The sequence below is a fragment of the Tamandua tetradactyla genome, chromosome 1 (assembly GCF_023851605.1).
Source record: "Tamandua tetradactyla isolate mTamTet1 chromosome 1, mTamTet1.pri, whole genome shotgun sequence".
Classification (NCBI taxonomy): Eukaryota; Metazoa; Chordata; class Mammalia; order Pilosa; family Myrmecophagidae; genus Tamandua; species Tamandua tetradactyla.
The window spans coordinates 181,877,002-181,894,907 of NC_135327.1; the positions used below are offsets into that span (position 1 = coordinate 181,877,002).

General features: G+C 41.4%; 1 protein-coding gene across 1 annotated transcript in view; it reads right to left on the minus strand.

Moving 5' to 3' along the window:
- The window catches only part of KIAA1549 (KIAA1549 ortholog), a 178,198-nt gene that overhangs the window by 40,098 nt on the left and 120,194 nt on the right, over nucleotides 1–17,906 (minus strand). Inside the window, exons 15-17 of the mRNA XM_077159029.1 lie at nucleotides 15,102–15,307; nucleotides 12,297–12,520; nucleotides 11,046–11,199 (exon numbers count right to left, since the gene is read on the minus strand). Of these exons, the coding sequence (XP_077015144.1) occupies nucleotides 11,046–11,199; nucleotides 12,297–12,520; nucleotides 15,102–15,307 (584 nt within the window). The remainder of the gene's footprint in view (nucleotides 1–11,045; nucleotides 11,200–12,296; nucleotides 12,521–15,101; nucleotides 15,308–17,906) is intronic.

The window sequence follows — 17,906 nt, forward strand, 5'->3', positions numbered from 1 at the left end:
AGTCCCAGTTCATTCTAGAATTTCTGTCCCACGCTGCCAGGGAAGTTTACACACCTGGGAGTCATGTCCCACGTACAGAGGGGGGAAGGCGGTGAGTTTGCTTGCCGTGTTGGCTGAGAGAGAGATAGGCCACATCTGAGCAACAAAACAGGTTCTCTGGGGGTGACTCTTAGGTCTAATTTTAAGTAAACTTAGGCTATCTTTTGTGGGGATATGTTTCATATAAACAAACCCCAAGATTGAGAGTTTGGTCTACTGATTTTGTTGTTCTCACTGCTTGTGAGAATATCAGGGCTTCTCCACATGGGGAAGTTGAATTTTCCCCCTATCTCATCATTACCCCAAGGGGACTTTGCAAATAGTTATTTATTCACTGTTCAAATCACTCTGGAATTCATCTCGGCATCACTCTGGACAAACCTACAAAATCTCATGCCCTATTCAAGGGTACTTATGGTGTTCCATGTACTTATGGTGTTCAATTAAACTGTCCATATAAGTTATATTAGGAGATGCACTATTCAAAATATAAATTTCATACCAAATAAACACTTTTTGCTTTAGTGTCACACATAAGTTAAAGTTTTAAAATATGGATTACCATCTATTTTCAGCATCCTACAATACTGATATTCCTTTGTTCTCCCTCATACAAAAAACATTTTCAATTTGTACATTTAGTCAATATCCTTGTACACTCCAGGCATTCCTAGATTATACCATCTCAGCCTTATCATCCATCTTTCCTTCTGATTTCATTTGTGCCCCCAGCCCTCCTCGCTCTATCATTCTTACATTCAGCTTCATTCATTCAGTGTTCTAACATAATTGTATTACAGTTAGGAAGTATGGTGCTATCCATTTCTGAACTTTTACAATCAGTCCTTTTGCACAATCTGTATCCCTTCAGCTCCAATTACCCAAAATCTACCCTATTTCTATCTCCTGATGGTCTCTGTTCTTAACCAAAATTCTCCAAGTTCATTCATTAATGTTAGTTCATATCAGTGACACAAAATACAGTATTTGTCCTTTTGTTTCTGGCTACTCTCACTGAGCATAATGTCCTCAAGGTCCATCCATGTTGCTATATACCTTCATAATTTTATTCTGTCTTACAGCTGCATAATATTTCATCATATGTATAGACTACAGCTTGTTCAGCCACTCATCTGTTGATGGACACGTGGACTGTTTCCATCTCTTGGCAATTGTAAATAATGCTGCTATAAACACTGATGTGCAAATGCCTGCTTGTGTCCTTGCCCTCATGTCCTCCAAACAGATACCTAGCAATGGTATAGCCGGATCATACGGCAATTCTATACTTAGCTTCCTGAAGAACCACCAAACTGCCTTCCTCAGCGATTGTACCATTTTACACTCCCACCAGCAATGGAAAAGTGTGCCTCTTTCTCCACATCCTCTCCTGCACTTGTCGTTTTCTGTTTTATCAATAATGGCCATTCTGGTGGGTGTGAGATGCTAACCCATTGTGGTTTTGATTTGCATTTCCCTAATAGCCAGGGAAGTTGAGCATCTTTTCATGTGCCTTCTGGCCATTTGTACTTCCTCTTCTGAGAAGTGTTTTTTCATGTCTCTGGCCCATTTTGTAATTGGGTTGTCTTTTTGTTATGGAGTTGAACAATCTCATTATATATTCTGGATACTGGATATATTCAGACCCTTATCTGATATATTGTTTCCAAATATTGTCTCCCATTGTGTACGCTGTCTTTTTACCTTCTTGACAAAGTTCTTTGATGCAGAAAAGTGTTTAATTTTGAGGTGTTCCCATTTATCTATTTCTTTCTTGAATGCTCAGGCTTTGGGTGTAAGATCTAGGAAACCACCTCCTATTATAAGATTTATAAGATATTTCCCTACATTTTCTTCTAAAAGTTTTATGGCCTTAGACCTAATGTTTAGGTCTTTGATCGATTTTGAATTGATTTCCGTATAAGGTGTGAGATATGGATCCTCTTTCATTCTTTTGCATATGGCTATCCAGTTCTCTTGGCACCATTTATTGAAGAGACTGCTCTGTCCCAGGTGAGTTGGTTTGACTGCCTTATCAAAGATCAATGGTCCATAGATGAGAGGGTCTATATCTGAGCACTCTATTCGATTCCATTGGTCGATATATCTATCTTTATGCCAGTATCATGCTGTTTTGACCACTGTAGCTTTGTAATATGCTCTAAAGTCAGGTAGTATGAGACCTCCAACTTCATTTTTCTTTCTCAGGATATTTTTAGCTATTTGGGGCACCCCACCCTTCCAGGTAAATTTGGTTATTGGTTTTTCTATTTCTGAAAAGTAAGTTTTTGGGATGTTAATTGGTATTGCATTGAATCTACTAATCAATTTAGGTAGAATGGACATCTTAACTATATTTAGCCTTCCAATCCATGAACACAGTATGCCCTTCCATTTATTTAGGTCTTTGGTGATTTCTGTTAGCAATTTCTTATAGTTTTCTTTGTATAGGTCTTTTCTCTCTTTACTTAAATTTATTCCTAAATATTTTATTCTTTTGGTTGCAATTGTAAATGGAATTTTTTTCTTGACTTCCCCCTCAGATTGTTCATTACTAGTATACAGAAACACTACAGATTTCTGAGCATTGATCTTGTAACCTGCCACTTTGTTGTACTCCTTCATTAGCTCTAGTAGTTTTGCTGTGGATTTTTCAGCATTTTCAATATAGAGTATCATATCAACTGCAAACAGTGAGAGTTTTACTTTTCCCTTTCCAATTTCCAATGCCTTGTATTTCTTTTTCTTGTCTAATTGCTCTGGCTAGAACTTTCAACACAATGTTGAACAACAATGGTGATAGTGGACATCCTTGTCTTGTTCCTGATCTTAGGGGGAAAGTTTTCAGTTTTCCCCGTTGAGGATGATGTTAGCTGTGGGTTTTTCATACATTCCCTTTCTCATGTTGAGGAAGTTCCCTTCTATTCCTATCTTTTGAAGTGTTTTCAAGAAGAAAGGATGTTGAATTTTGTTAAATGCCTTTTCTGCATCAATCAAGATGATCATGTGTTTTTTCTGCTTTGATTTGTTAATGTTGATATGGTGTATTACATTAATTGATTTTCTAAGTTGAACCATCCTTGCATATCTGGGATGAATCCTACTTGGTCATGGTGTATAATTCTTTTAACGTGCTGCTGGATTGGCTCTGCAAGAATTTTGTTGAGGATTTTTGCATCTATATTCATTAGAGAGATTGGTCTGTAATTTTCCTTTTTTTTTTTTTTAATTTTCCTTTCTTGTAGTATTTTTGTCTGGCTTTGGTATGAGGGTGATATTGGCTTCATAGAATATAGGTAGCCTTCCCTCCTCTTCAATTTTTTTTGAAGAGTTTGAGCAGGATTGGTACTAATCCTTTCTTGAATGTTTGGTAGAATTCACATGTGAAACCATCTGGTGTTGGACTTTTCTTTTGGGGGAGTTTCTTAATGACTAATTCAATTTCTTTACTTGTGATTGGTTTGTTGAGGTAATCTATTTCTTCTTGAGTCAATGTTGGTTGTTCACGCCTTTCTAGGAAGCTGTCTATTTCATATACTTTGTCTAGTTTATTAGCATAAAGTTGTTTATAGTATCCTCTCATTACCTCCTTTATTTCTGCAGGGTCAGTAGTTATGTCTCCTCTTCCATTTCCGATTTTATTTATTTGCATCCGCTGTCTTCTTTTTGTCAAACTCACTAAGGGTCCATCAATCTGACTGATTTTCTCATAGAAGCAACTACTGGGTTTGCTGATTTTCTTGATTGTTTTGTTCTCAATTTTATTTATTTCTGCTCTAATCTTTGCTATTTCTTTCCTTTTGCTTGCTTTGGGGTTAGCTTGCTGTTCTTTCTCTAGTTCTTCCAAGTGGACAGTTAATTCATTGATTTTTGCTCTTTCTTCTTTTTTGATATAGGCATGAAAGGCAATAAATTTGCCTCTTAGCACTGCCTTTGCTGCATCCCATAAATTTGATATGTTCTGTTTTCATTTTAATTTGCCTCAAGATATTTACTGATTTCTCTTGTAACTTCTTCCTTGACCCACTGGTAGTTTAAGAGTGTGTTGTTGAGCCCCCATATATTTGTGAATTTTCTGGCCCTCTGCCTATTATTGATTTCCAACTACACTCCTTTATGATCTGAGAAAGTGGTTATGATTTTAATCTTTTTAAAGTTATTGAGACTTGCTTTGTGACCCAGCATATGGTCTACCCTTGAGAATGATCCATATGTACTTGAGAAAATGGTGTATCCTGCTGTTGTGGGGTGTAACGTTCTATAAATGTCTGTTAATTTTAGCTCATTTATTGTATTATTCAAATTCTCTGTTTCTTTATTGATCCTCTGTCTAGATGTTCTGTCCATTCATGAGAGTGGGGAATTGAAGTCTCCAACTGTAATGGTAGATGTATCTATTTCTCTTTTTAGTGTTTTCAGTGTTTGCCTCATGTATTTTGGAGGACTCTGGCTCGGTGCAGAAATATTTATGATTGTTATGTCTTCTTGTTGAATTGTTCCTTTTATTAACACATAGTGTCCTTCTCTGTCTCTTTTAACTGTTTTACATTTGAAGTCTAATTATTGGATATTAGTATAGCTACTCCTGCTCTTTTCTGATTGTTATTTGCATGAAATATCTTTTCCCAACCTTTCACTTTCAACCTATGTTTATCCTTAGTCTAAGATGTGTTTCCTGTAGACAGCATATGGATGGGTCCTGTTTTTTAATCCATTCTGCCGGTCTATGTCTTTTGATTGGGGAGTTTAATCCATTAACATTTAGTGTTATCACTGTAAAGGTAGTACTTTCTTTCTTCCACCATTTTATCTATCGGATTTTATATGTCATAGCTAATTTTCCTTCTTTTTACCATTACTGGTAGCCTTCATTTTCTGTACTCTCTTCTGCACCTCTCTCTGCTATCTTTTCCTATCTGTCTCTAGTATTTCTTGCAGAGCCAGTCTCTTGGTCACAAATTCTCTCAGTGATTTTTTGTCTGAAAATGCTTTAATTTCCCCCTCATTTCTGAAGGACAATTTTGCTGGATACAGAATTCTTGGTCGGCAGTTTTTCTCTTTTAGTATCTTAAATACACCACACCACTGTCTTCTCACCTGCATAGTTTCTGCTGAGAAATCTATGCATAGTCTTATTGGGCTTCCCATGCATGTGACAGATTGTTTTTCTCTTGCTGCTTTCAAAACTCTCTCTTTCTCTTTGACATATGACATTCTGATTAGTAAGTGTTTTGGAGTATGTCTATTTGGATCTATTCTGTTTGGGGTACACTGCACTTCTTGGATCTGCAATTTTAAGTCTTTCATAAGAGTTGGAAAATTTTCAGTGATAATTTCCTCCATTAGTTTTTCTCCTCATTTCCCCTTCTCTTCTCCTTCTGGGACATCCATAACATGTATATTTGTGTGCTTCATGTTGTCATTAAATTCTCTGAGTTCCTGCTCATAATTTTCCATCCTTTTGTCCACATTTTTCCATTCTTTTTCCTATACTTTTGCTTGTCTGATTTCAGATGTACTGTCCTCCAGTTCACTAATCCTATCTCCTGCCTCTTGAAATCTAACATTGTAGGTTTCTATTGGTTTTTATTTCCATCTCTTCTACTGTGTCTTTCATTTCCATAAGTTCTGTGATATGTTTTTTTAGACTTTTGATTTCTTCTTTTGTTTGCCTTCTTTATGTCATCCCTCAATTCACTGATTTGATTTTTGATAAGATTTTTCACGTCTGTTCGAACATTCTGAATTGTTTCAACTCTTGTTTCTCATTTAAGTTGTTAGTTTGTTCCTCTGACAGGGCCACATCTTCAGTTTTCCTAGTATGATTCATTATTTTTTGCTGATGTCTAGGCATTTAATTTCCTTAATTAGTTTATTCTGGAATTGTTTTCACTTTTTTTTACCTAGGATTTTCTTGCTGGATGACTTTGTTGTCTATTTGTTCTTTGGCATTCAGTTCAGCCTATTCTAGACCTCTAGCTTAAGTTTTGTTTAGCAGATCAGAATTCTTCAGTTCTTGTTTTTTGTTTCTTGCCCTGCCTATATGGTGCCTTTCTTTTTTTCCTTAGGAGGGTCTACTTAGGTGTTATAGACCCAGATTTTCCCAGACCAACTGGCCTCCTCTCAGGAGGAAAGAGTCACCTATATCAGCTTTTCCTGAGGGTGAGACCCAGCAGGTTGAAAGACTTTCCTATGAAGCCTCTAGACTCTGTGTCTTTCCTATCCTCCCCAGTATGTGGTGCTTGTCTCTGTGCGGTCCCACCAGCATAAGGTGATGTGGTACCTTTAACTTCAGGAGACTCTCCCTGCTGGGAGTGTGGTTGAGAAAGAGGAGAGGTTGTAGGCTGGCTGTAATGGCTTCAGTTTTCCAGACCTTGGAGTCTGAATTCCTTGAGGGAGGGATTCCACTTGAGCTGGACCCCACCCCTCTCCTGGGGAAGGCACAGCCTCCAGACAAGCCCTCAAACAAACTTAATTCTGCCTGAGAAGGCTTGCAGTTTTATCCAAAGAACAGTCAAGCTGTAGAAACACAGCCACAAAAAAGAGAAGAAAAAAGAAATTACTTTTCAGAGTAGGACACCAGTTCCTTGGGTTTGCCAATCAAGAGCTTAAGTTGGTATATTGTCTGGTTATCTCCAGGTCCTATGTGCCCCCACCTTTCCCTCAGGGCCCAGACCCTTTCAAGTATCTTGTGCTGTCCAATCCAAAAAAACTGTTTTGTTTTTTACGTTCTTTTTCTGTTAGCCCCGACCCCTCTGTGCTGAGGCAAAAAACAGCAACCTCAGCTTCTACTCAAGGTTCAGCTAAACTGAGGCACTATATATATATTTTTTCTTTTGTGGTCCAGCCCAAGGAGAGAGGGCTTTTCTCTCAGTGCACAGGGGCCCTGAGCTATAACGGAAGCCAGGAAGCCCTGGTGAGAGGGTCAGGTGCTTGGACAAGCACCATTGTACTATATTTAATAGTCACAGTTTGTTAATTAATTCCACAAATTGGAGCTTGGTAGAGCTCAGCCACTTGCTGCTAGTAAAGTCTCTTTCCTACCCCCTCTGGGAAACAGCCTGTGGGGGAGGAGAACCGGCTGCCATGGCCTGGGGGACTCAGGGTACTGGTGGGCTTGCAGCCAGCCCAGCTTGTCCAGACTGGTGGATACTGTATGTCCAGTCACTGATGTGGCCCCAGCAGTTGTTCTGTACTGTTCCTGGCTATTTACTAGCCGCCCTAGAGGATGAACTAAATCCCATACCTCACTAAGCCACCATCTTGGCTCCTCTTTCAGGCTTTCCTATTTACGACTGTTGCACCCCCTACACCCCCCAACAATCTCGTTCCTATGTACATTACATCTGGGCCCAGTAAATCTGTTTCTCCCACACAGATGCAGCCCACGAAAGGTTCTGCTAAGTGACATTTATCATCTAGGAATTTTTAAAAAGGATTTGGGGACCCACAGATGGTCTATGATTTGTGAGTTAATACCCTTCCTTGTGAACACACATGCCCTTCTTCAATCCTTGGTTTTCTTCAGGATCAGATAAGGAAGGCTGTGGTTGGTAGTTTAACAATCTATTGGGAGAGAGAAGAAAAACTGTGTCTGGGAAAACATCATACTGGTAGGTAAGAGTGTATCTCCAAAGACGAAAAATGTCCCCAGCAGAGGTTCCATAGCTAACTACAGTTACATTATAAAAAGACAATGGTATGGTCACTTCTAACATCACAAGCTCAAACAGATTCTACTGTGGGAAAAGGATCTTATACATACTTGAGGAGAATCCCTAAGAGCTCTGGTCATTGCCAATCTCACCCTTAGAGGTCACAATTTTAGAGAAGGAAGGTTCCCTTGAATGCTCTTTGGTTCCATGAATCCTGAAAGAAGGCACAAAGCTATAGAACCATGACATTAGAGCTTCCTGTTCTTTCATCTTCTTTTGCCTCCTCAGTTGTTTTTTTTTTTTTTTGGCATGGGCAGGCTCCGGGAATGGAACCTGGGTCTCTGGCATGGCAGGCAAGAATTCTGTCACTAAGCCATCATTACACTGCCCTTGCCTCCTCATTTTGCAGGCTAGACTAACAACAACATGCAGAACAGGAGGAGGTCCTAATCATTTTTATATATCCCAACCTCCAGCATCATGTTTCACATGTGGATAGTACACAAATGATAACCGAGGTCTACAGAAGTTGAGATTTACCCAGGCTCTCTGAGCTGGAATTTGAATTCTATTCTCCTGAACTCCAGTCTGACAACTGTTGTTATTCAATGCTGCTTCCTTTGTAGAGAAATACATTAACCCACCACTGTTCAAAAATTAGTATGAACATTTTTGCCTTTAGTCATGAGAAAGAATGTATTTTGGTTCTATTTTACAGCGCTTTATAGATACAAAATAATCATAGATTGTAGTTTCTCCAGGGCAATCCCAATTTATGCCTGCTGTCCCAATATAATAATTAATGTGCCCCTTTCACTCTCACAAGTGTTCTAGTTTACATAATAAATATTTTAGGGATTGGCAAACTTTTCCTGTAATAGTCCAGGCAGTAAAATCTCTGCCACCTACTCAGCACTGCTGTTGCAGCATGAAAGCAGTCATAGGCAATGTGCAAACAAATTGGCATGGCTGTTTCAATAAAGCTTTATTTACAAAAACAAGCAACAGGTTGGATCTGGCCTGATGGCTGTAGTTAAAACAAACAGTAATTATAATGGCAACCCTAATTATAAGGAACTCAGGAGTATTTCCTTTATCTTAGGAGAACGTAGCCCTCAAAGAGAGGAGAGAGTGGAAAATTCAAGATAATTTTGTAAAGAAATCATTTATTACATGTCTTGATCTTGAAGATCAAATACTACCTTAAAAAGGAAGCGTTCCAAGTGAGGCATTATTTTTGAAACTATGTGCTTCATAATTTTTTAGGAAAGAAAGTGAAATATAAGCTTATCTGAGGAAGATTTTCATTTTAGGGGCTCTCTGAAATAGGGGACATTGGAAACAAGCAGCAGATAGATGCAGCTGTCTCCAGGAAGGGTTTCTTTCTACCTGCTACATGTCTGCTAAGAAAATAAGGATGGTCTAGGCCACCACAAAAGAAGCCTGATGGATAAAGGCAAATGAAGAGAGCAAAGGAAGTCAATGACACAAAACCCAAAGGCAATGATGACCGAACGCAGGGATATTTTTAAAAGAAGGGGTGTGAGAATAAAAAGACTCCCCTATGGATAACTTGAGAGAATGAGCCAGTCTGAAGAGGGAAGAAGGAATGCTCCCCTTTCTCCTATCCAGTAGTTTCATACAACAGGGTCTGCAAGGCCCTGCATGAGACAAAGACCAAAGGTTCAGCTGTCCCCAGAACAAGCCAAACACCAGAGATGCCAGGGACAACATGCCTATCTGCAAACTCGATGGCAGCACAAGAGCACCATCTACTGTAGGAACAGCTGGTGATACGTCCTACAGCTCAGGAAGAGAAACTACTCAGTTAATTCTGAGGAGGAAAGTTGTCTAGTTGGTAGGTCTTCCCACTCTCTGGAACTGCACCAAACATGAAGGTTATAATCTATCTTTAGGATACTAGAAATACAGTAAGTTGGCCACTCTTGGAAAAAAACAGGATCATAGTTTTACCATATTCAGGCTTGATGTCAGTATGGCATTTATATTTCTTGTCTTTCAGTGTTATTTACTTGTATAATTTAGGAGAAAACCACAAACCTCAAATAAGAAACAGCTGACTACAGAAGTTCTATCTGAAAGTTAACATGTACAACACAAACACATTTTTCAAGGATGTGTATGTTGCTAACACTTTCCTCTCTAAACAAGGATGGCTTCTGTGAATTTGCCTCCAGGAAGAATGCATGCCATATGACACCACAGGGCTGCAGCCCGGCACAGGGGCTGTAGAAGAGCACTCTGCTTCCCCAGCACTGCCAGAGTTAGTTGTATCTGGCTCTCCCTTTCTGATGGGGTTGGGGGTGCTTGCCTCTGTGTTTGTATTTCTCACGGCCCATGGTAAGGATGGCCTCTGTGTTTGTATTTCTCATGGCCCACGGTAAGGCTGGCTCTAATTCCCTATTGGATGGAGTCTGTGTATGTGCATCTTAATGCTATCAACATCTGCCTCAGTATGTCAAGCAACTTTGTGTCCCTTTTTGTGGGGAAAGTCTAATTCTGTATTTCTTAATCTCCATAAAGGCCCGTCCCCCATAAATATAAAAAATACATTTGCCGGGCGGGCCGCGGTGGCTCAGCGGGCAAAGTGCTTGCCTGCTATGCCGGAGGACCTCGGTTCGATTCCCGGCCCCAGCCCATGTAACAAAAACAAAAAAACAAAATACAATAAAACAAGAAAATGGTTAAAGATGTTTCCCTTTCTTCCTTCCTTCCTTCCTTCTATCCTTCCTTCCTTCTCTCTGTCTTTAAAAAAACATTTGCCAACACAATATTTTGCAGCATGGGTGGGAAGTGGGGGAAAAAACCCTAAACACTCATCTTGCCACTAAGAAACCCAAACAGCCCTCTGCGTTGGGGGCAAGAGGGGGTTTGGGCAAGAGAACTTTCTGGATGCTTCTCTCTCTCTTTTTTTGGCATGGGCAGGCTCCAGGAATCAAACCCAGGTCTCCAGCACAGCAGGCGAGAACTCTGCCACTGAGCCACCATTGCACTGTCCTCTCTCTCTCACTTTTTCAGTGAACACCAAGAGGTGCTCATTCTGAAGTGTATGAGGCAGACATTGATACAGAAAAGTAAAACGTGGAGCACGCTTCCCGAGCTATCACCCCACAGCTCCTGCTTTAAGTGACTTGAGTCTCCCTAAGGGAAGCTGGTCCCCTCACGCCCCCACCTACCCACCACGACCCAGCTGGCCGGAAGTGTGCGCGGTAAAGCCCCCAGGCACCAACCACGCAAGGCAGCAGCCACCACTCGTCCTCCTCACCCATCAGTGCATTTTCCTAAGCGCCCCCAACTCTGATTACGGAAGCAGGCGACAGCACTACGCACTGGGCATCCGATATAGGCGGAGTTGTGGACACCGGGAGGCCTTTTGTAGGTGCCGTCGCTGTCTGTGGTAATGAGTCTGTCCTTCTCAGCATCGGCGGGGCAGCCATTGACCTGGTGTTTCCGGCGCGACTTGGGAGAACGTTTTAACCGTGAACTGCCAGGAAAAAAAAGAGAAGAGAAGTTCTGTCCATAGGAAAGAAACCTTCTTGCTTCTGGCTTATCAACTAAACACTAAGTATTTCCTTAGTACTTACAATGCTCCGGTCATGGAGCAAACACCCCATAGGGAATAAGCAAAGTGTAAAGGCATGGTCTCGGTTCTAAGGAAGCTTTCAGTCTACCTGGGCAGACGACAACACACATGGAACAAAAGAGAATAATACAAGACATACAAGCACAGCCTATTTTAGCTATACAGACATTCAGAACAGAGAAAGATCATTGTGAGCTATTAATATTATCACTGGTTAAATGACCTGAACTAGGTCTCGAAGATGTGGGAAGAGGCACAACCACGCCAAGGTTGCAGACATGCGGACACGATGGGGGACAGTGAGGTGACCATACAATGGAGTGAAAGTTCTCTGTGGCGTGGCACCCAGGAAAATGGAGATGGAATGCAGAGGCAGGGCCCCAGCTGTCACAGGACTGCAGATTCCTTGTGGCAAGAAACAAAAGCCAGCGCAGGTCTGAGCAGAGAAAGGCATATGTGAGAGCAGTGTTTAAATACCGCAGGTCTGTGGTAGGAAGCGGGAGTCTGAGGGCCAGTGGGAAAGGTGAGACCCAAGACTGTCGGGTTGGCTGGGTGGGGGTGGGGGGGGGGGACTGGGGGAAATGAAGAGACAAACCAGGCACTAGACCAGGGCTACTAAACACAGGAGATGAAAGAAAGGGATGAGAGAAGTGTGAGAGCCAAGGATGCTACCGGAGAAGCTGCTGTACAAAGGAAAGGATAAACAATTTCAGACACTTTGAATTTGAGGGGGCACATTAAATTCGAGGCTCTAGGAGATATGGGAGGAGAGAAGCGGTCACCTCAATGCTCAAACTAGAAAAAAGTCCTCCTTGGTATTCCAGTGCATGAGCCTCTTTAACTGATTTACAGAGATTTTTCACTCAGAAATTCACGAGGCCCTTTTAACCCAATCCGAAAGCAGAGGGCAGATTATTCTGCTTCTGCGAACTGGCCACACGCTGGCTGCTGCAGATGCACAGGGAGCCCGGCACCCGCGCCCCGGCTCCGCAGCCCACCTCTTCCTGGGCTCTATGAACACGGAGGGCGCGCTGGCCGTAGGGTCCAGGATCTCGTCGATCTGCATCTGCGCCCGGCGGTACACGCGGTGGCGCTCTTTCGTGTCGACCGAGGACAGGTCGTCCACCACTGGGAACTCGTAGTGGCCGCGGCGCTTGGCGCGGAGCCGGATCTTGTTTCGGTGATGCTCGATCTCTGACTTATGCCGCAGCGCCGTTTGAATCTGAGGAAGAATAATGTGATGACTGCTTAGTGGGCATGGAGTTTCTTTTAAGGGGGATGAAAAAGTATTGGTAAGGTATGGTGGTGATGGTAGCACAACATTGTAACTAATTAACAGCACTGAATTGTACACTTAAAAATGGCTAAAATGGCCAATTTTATGTTTATATGTTACCACAAGAAAAATCATTCATGAAGAAAGGAATGAGACCAGAGAAAGGGAGAAAATGAGTGTTCTCAGAGGTTTCTGTGATGCGCACTCAGGAAAGCCTTCCTCCCCTGTTGCGTTGTGTGCCAGGTCTGGCTGACCCACCAAAGGCAGCAGTATCGTGGGGGAGGCAGTGCAAACATGCAGGCACGGAGAGCCTGCTTACAGCCACCTAGCTTTATTCCCAAACACTTTCGAGGGTAAGTATGCCATCTTCCTCCAAAGCAGGGAAAAATAACTCAAACCTCTAAAATTGGCCAGTAACAGCTTTGAAGATACATTAATTTGGCAACTAGATATAATACACCTTGAGAAAAGAAAAAATATTTGCCACACCCAATAATGTCACTACTTTAGAGATTTCTAAATGAAGTCGGACATGCATTATACAACAGACCTGCCCATTTACTGACAATTACCTAGTATCACCAAAACGAGTTCTCTGACATGAGCCCAACTCCCCACCCTGAAGTGGAGGCATCCACATATCTGGAAGCGTAACAATGCTGGCTACATGGGACCTGAACTAGGTCTTGAAGAATGGATAGGATCTGAAGACAAGGAAAGAATGCAGGAAGAACATTTAAGGCACATGGGCCAGAAATGGGCCCGCAAATACAATATTGAGAGGACAATAAGATGACTATCTAATGGAATAGAAGTTCTGTCTAAGGTGTGTGGTACCATGGAAAACAGAATGGAAACCACCTCTTGGGCAATGGAAAGTGCTAGCTTTTATTAAGGCATGGTCTGTTGTTTTGTAAGCCATGAGTGCTGCTTCAGAAGTCTTAATATCAAGCAAAGCTGAGACAGAGAGGGAGAGGGGACACCAAGCTGGGAATCTCATTGGGAAGAAAATGGCAGGACCCACAGCTGAAGACAAGATGTGGCAAAGCCTCAGTGGACCAAAGCCATGTACTCTGAGGCTGTCTGAGGAGGACAGCCAGCTGGATGAGGGTCTTGGTGACGCACCAGCAGCAGAACTAAGAAAGTCCCGCTTACACCATCAGGACCTAATTGCTCTTTAAGATACAGATAGGTGCACGGGTGGTTCACTGGTAGAATGCTTGCCTTTCATATGGAAGACCCATGTTCGATTCCTGGACCATTAGCCCCCCCTAAAAAAAGATTCAGAGGGAAAAGACATGCCTGAAATTTCTACTAGAACCTCCTACTAAGAAATTAAAGACCTTCTTTCAAATTTAGATTTGTGAAGCACATAGGTAGGTGCAACAGTATTGAATGTTCTATTTATTAAGTTGAGTAGTAGGCTCATGGATTTTCACTTTATCATTATGCCTTACGATCAACATGTTACCTGTATCTGTACACACGTATCACACTAAAAAAGGTACTAAAAGAAAGGAAAGTAAAATAAAAAAAAATAAAAAAAAGAATGTAGATGTATGTTCTTCTGTCAGGAGCCTATTTGAGGGCACAGGCCTAGTGACTGAGTTCTCCTCTTTCTTTCCACCAGATGGAGAACCCATCAGGGTACTGACACATGGACGGTCTCACATAAGTACCATGAGACTGAGGGAGACAGGTCTAGGCTAGGCCTGGGCCACACAGGCTAGGCACCTGAGAAGTGGTGACAGGGCCTATCAGGGATCACAAAGTATGCTGTGCCAGGGTTCCCCCAGACCAACCCCAGGTTCAGTGGTTCACTAGGACTCTCACAGGACTCAGCATGCAGTACTCATGGCCAAGATTTATCACAGCTAAAAGATACAAAGCAAAATCAGCAAGGGGGAAAAGGCACATGGGATAAAGTCCAGAGGAAATTGGGTACAAGTTTCTAAGAGTCCTCGGTCAATGGATTTATACAGGACACACTTAAATTTCTCCAGCAATGAACTGTGACAATACATGTGAAAATTATCTGCCAGGGAAGCACATTAGACTCAGTGCCCAGGGCTTTTATTGGGGGCCGGTTATGTGGGTATCTCCTGCCTGGCTCCCAGAAGGCAATTCCAGGCTCCAAGACTGAAAGCAGATGTTTAGCATCAATCATACTGTTTTCACAAGCAGTCTAGGCACAGTGAGTCACCTTATCAGTCCTAGGAGTGGTGGGAACACTCCTGAAATCCAAGTTCCCAGCCAAGCAAGGGCAAATGCTGGAAGCAGGCTTTTCTAAGGATTGCAGTCACAGGCCTGTAATGTTAACTCTTTTCTGCACATCTGCTGAGGCTAACAATATTCTTGAACAGCATCGCTCTAAAATAACCAGGTTTAATATCTAAAGTTAAGAATACTTATAGGCGACTCACACCTTTAGTAACCTTTTGTCACTGGAACTTCCACTCATTTTTAAGCCCTGACCAAATCAGAATGTAAGTTTTTTATTAACACACTTTTAAATAAGGTCAAATACCTCTTTGTTCATTTTGTTGGTTTCTGTCACTCGGTCGGCCAGTATCGGATGCTGAACTGGAGGTGCTGGGATAGGCTGCATGGCAATCAACTGAATCTTACTGGGGACCCGCCGACTGGCCTCTGAGGAGCGGGAAATCCTGTCCACATGCTCAAAGATGGAGGCCGATGAGTGCTGCTCATTCCCCGAAGTGGGTGGTGGGGGCACTGAAACAGAGGGAAAAGCAAAAAACTAGTTACCCTAAAGAAATAGAAAAATCAAAGTTTGATAGTATTCCTTAAAGACTCCTCGGAAGGGCCCCTCACTAAAAATGCATTGCCACTCCAGTGGTAGAACACTTCAGTTTTCCCTATGTGAGTATAAATTTTCTGGGTTAAATTGTCTCTTCAGCCTCCTCACTGAAAATACAGATAATTTTAGAAAAGATGTCAGGGTGTCATTATGACACTTTATGTCAAAATTGTTCTCTTTCGTCTACATGCATTTCAAAGTCTTCAGTAAGAAAAGGTAAAGACCAGGAGAAGTCTTAAGTTGTTCAGTTAGTCAATAATCAATTTATAGAATGTAAAAAATAAATGTTTCTAGCAGCTTTGAGTCTTTGTATTCTTTTGGGAGGGAGCTTGCTAGAGTCATAGAAAATTAGTTGCCAAGGAAATGCTATACTGTTGACAGGGGAAAAAAAGATGAGGGGATTGTGGATGTGTAGGCTCATATTGGTTAACAGTGAACATTCTGGCTTTTCAGTTCTGATGTAGAAAGAAAACAAAATTGAAGAGGCATGGAAAGAAAAAGCTGCTGCCTGCAGGGAATTAGTTCCCACTTTAAAAAGAGATGATGAGGAGCTGAATAGATACAAAGAGCTTTCTAGAGCTAGTTAGATACCTAAGAAGATCAACTAATGCCCTCCCTTTGACAAGCCACATCCATCCCCAAAAAGCTCTGGTACAGCTTTAAAGTAAATGGCCAGCAGGGCTCACAGGAGGAGTGAGAGTGTGCAGAAAAGGTTTTCAAACAAAAGCCTGAAGGGCTTTTAAACAAAAGGTTTGAAATTCAAGCGTCAGTAGAAAATATAAAGGCTTCTCCTCGGTGTAAAACACGGTCAAGAGGTGAGCCAAGCAGTAAGAAACAGTAGTTGATATTTTATATAAGCAACACATCACTGGTATGAAAGTCTTTTTATTTCTCTCACCTTGAACTATACTTATTTGTTATCCCAAGAGATTAGAAATTATTTATATAACTATTTGAATGAAGGAGGTCTCTGTACACAAGAAAGCATGGTTTTGTGGTCTCAGGTTATCTTGGGCTTCCTTTCCCTGACCCAGTCCTGGTGGAAGCGAGACTATTTGTGCAATGCAAGCACAGCCAGGCATCACCACTGATCTCATGGCAGCTACTCAAGTTGCAGGCATAAAGCCTAAAAGGAGGTAATTAGCTTTGACAGATAGGCTAGTCTTCCCAACGCTTACTTATAAAGTAACAGCAATGTCACAAGAGTAATGTAAGCCACTGATTCCTAAAGGTGAGGTCACTTTTCTTCAGAATAGTAAAAAGACCAGGGAGCTCTGAGTATTGGTGGTGGAGAAAGAAAGTCCCCTCCCCATTGTGCTGTCAATTCCTGCTTGGTTCGGGAGCTGCAGGCCTGACATGCACTCCTACTCAAACTTCCATCCCATCCCTTCCTCACAGCAGTCACAAATCCTCCCTCTATAATCCACCAACTGTAACCTGAGAAGCAGGGGAGGAACAGGCTTAAGGCATCTCTCTACAGAGCTGAGGGGCTAAATGGAGACAGGCAAGTGAGAAGTACATAAAATCCTCAAGCTTTCAAACTGCCTGGAACCAAGCCCTTTGAAATGACTGAAAAGAGTTTTGTTTTTGTTTTTGTTTTAATTTATGTGTTTGAAATTTTAAAAAGGAAAAGGAAATTTTAAAAAAGCAAAGGAAAAACTGGGTTATTTTCATTTTTTGCAATGCATTGTACAAAATTTTTAATATTACCTGGATATGAAATAGGCAATGGATTTTTAGATTTTACACCAACAGCAAAAGCAATATAATAAAAAATAGATAAATGGACGTCATCATGTTTAAAAACTTTTGTGCATTAAAGGGCTTTATCAAAGAAGTGAAAAGATAACCTACTACACAGAGTAGGAGAAAATATTTGGAAACCATATTTTCACACTTGATCTTAGCCAAAAGGCCGAGAAGTAATGGAAACCATATTTCTGATGAGGGTTTAATATTCAGAATATATAAAGAAACCCTACAACTCAACAATAAAAAGACAAAGAACCCAATTAAAAAATGGGCCAAGGACTTGATCAGACTTTTCTCCAAAGAAGATATTCAAATGGTCATTAACATATGAAAAGAAGTTCAACATCATGAGCCATTAGAGAAATGCAAATTAAAACTATGAGATTCCACTTCAAACTCTCTAGAATGGTTATTATTTTAAAAACTGAAAATAATAAGTGTTGGTGAGACTCCAAAGAAATGGGAACCCTCGGATACTGTTGGTGCCCTGCTGCGGAGAAGTCTGTCAGTTCCCCAGAAAATCAAGCACAGAATTTACCAGATAACCCAGCAATTCCTCTACTAGGTTTTTACCCAAAAAGAACCAAAACCAGGGACTCCAAAAGATACTTGTATGTCAATGTTCATAGCAGCATTATTCACACTAGACAAAAAGTTGAAGCAACCCTAGTGTCCACCAACAGATGAATGGATAAACAAAATGTGATATATCCATACAATGGAATAGCATTCAGCTATAAAAAGAAGTGAAGTATGGGAACA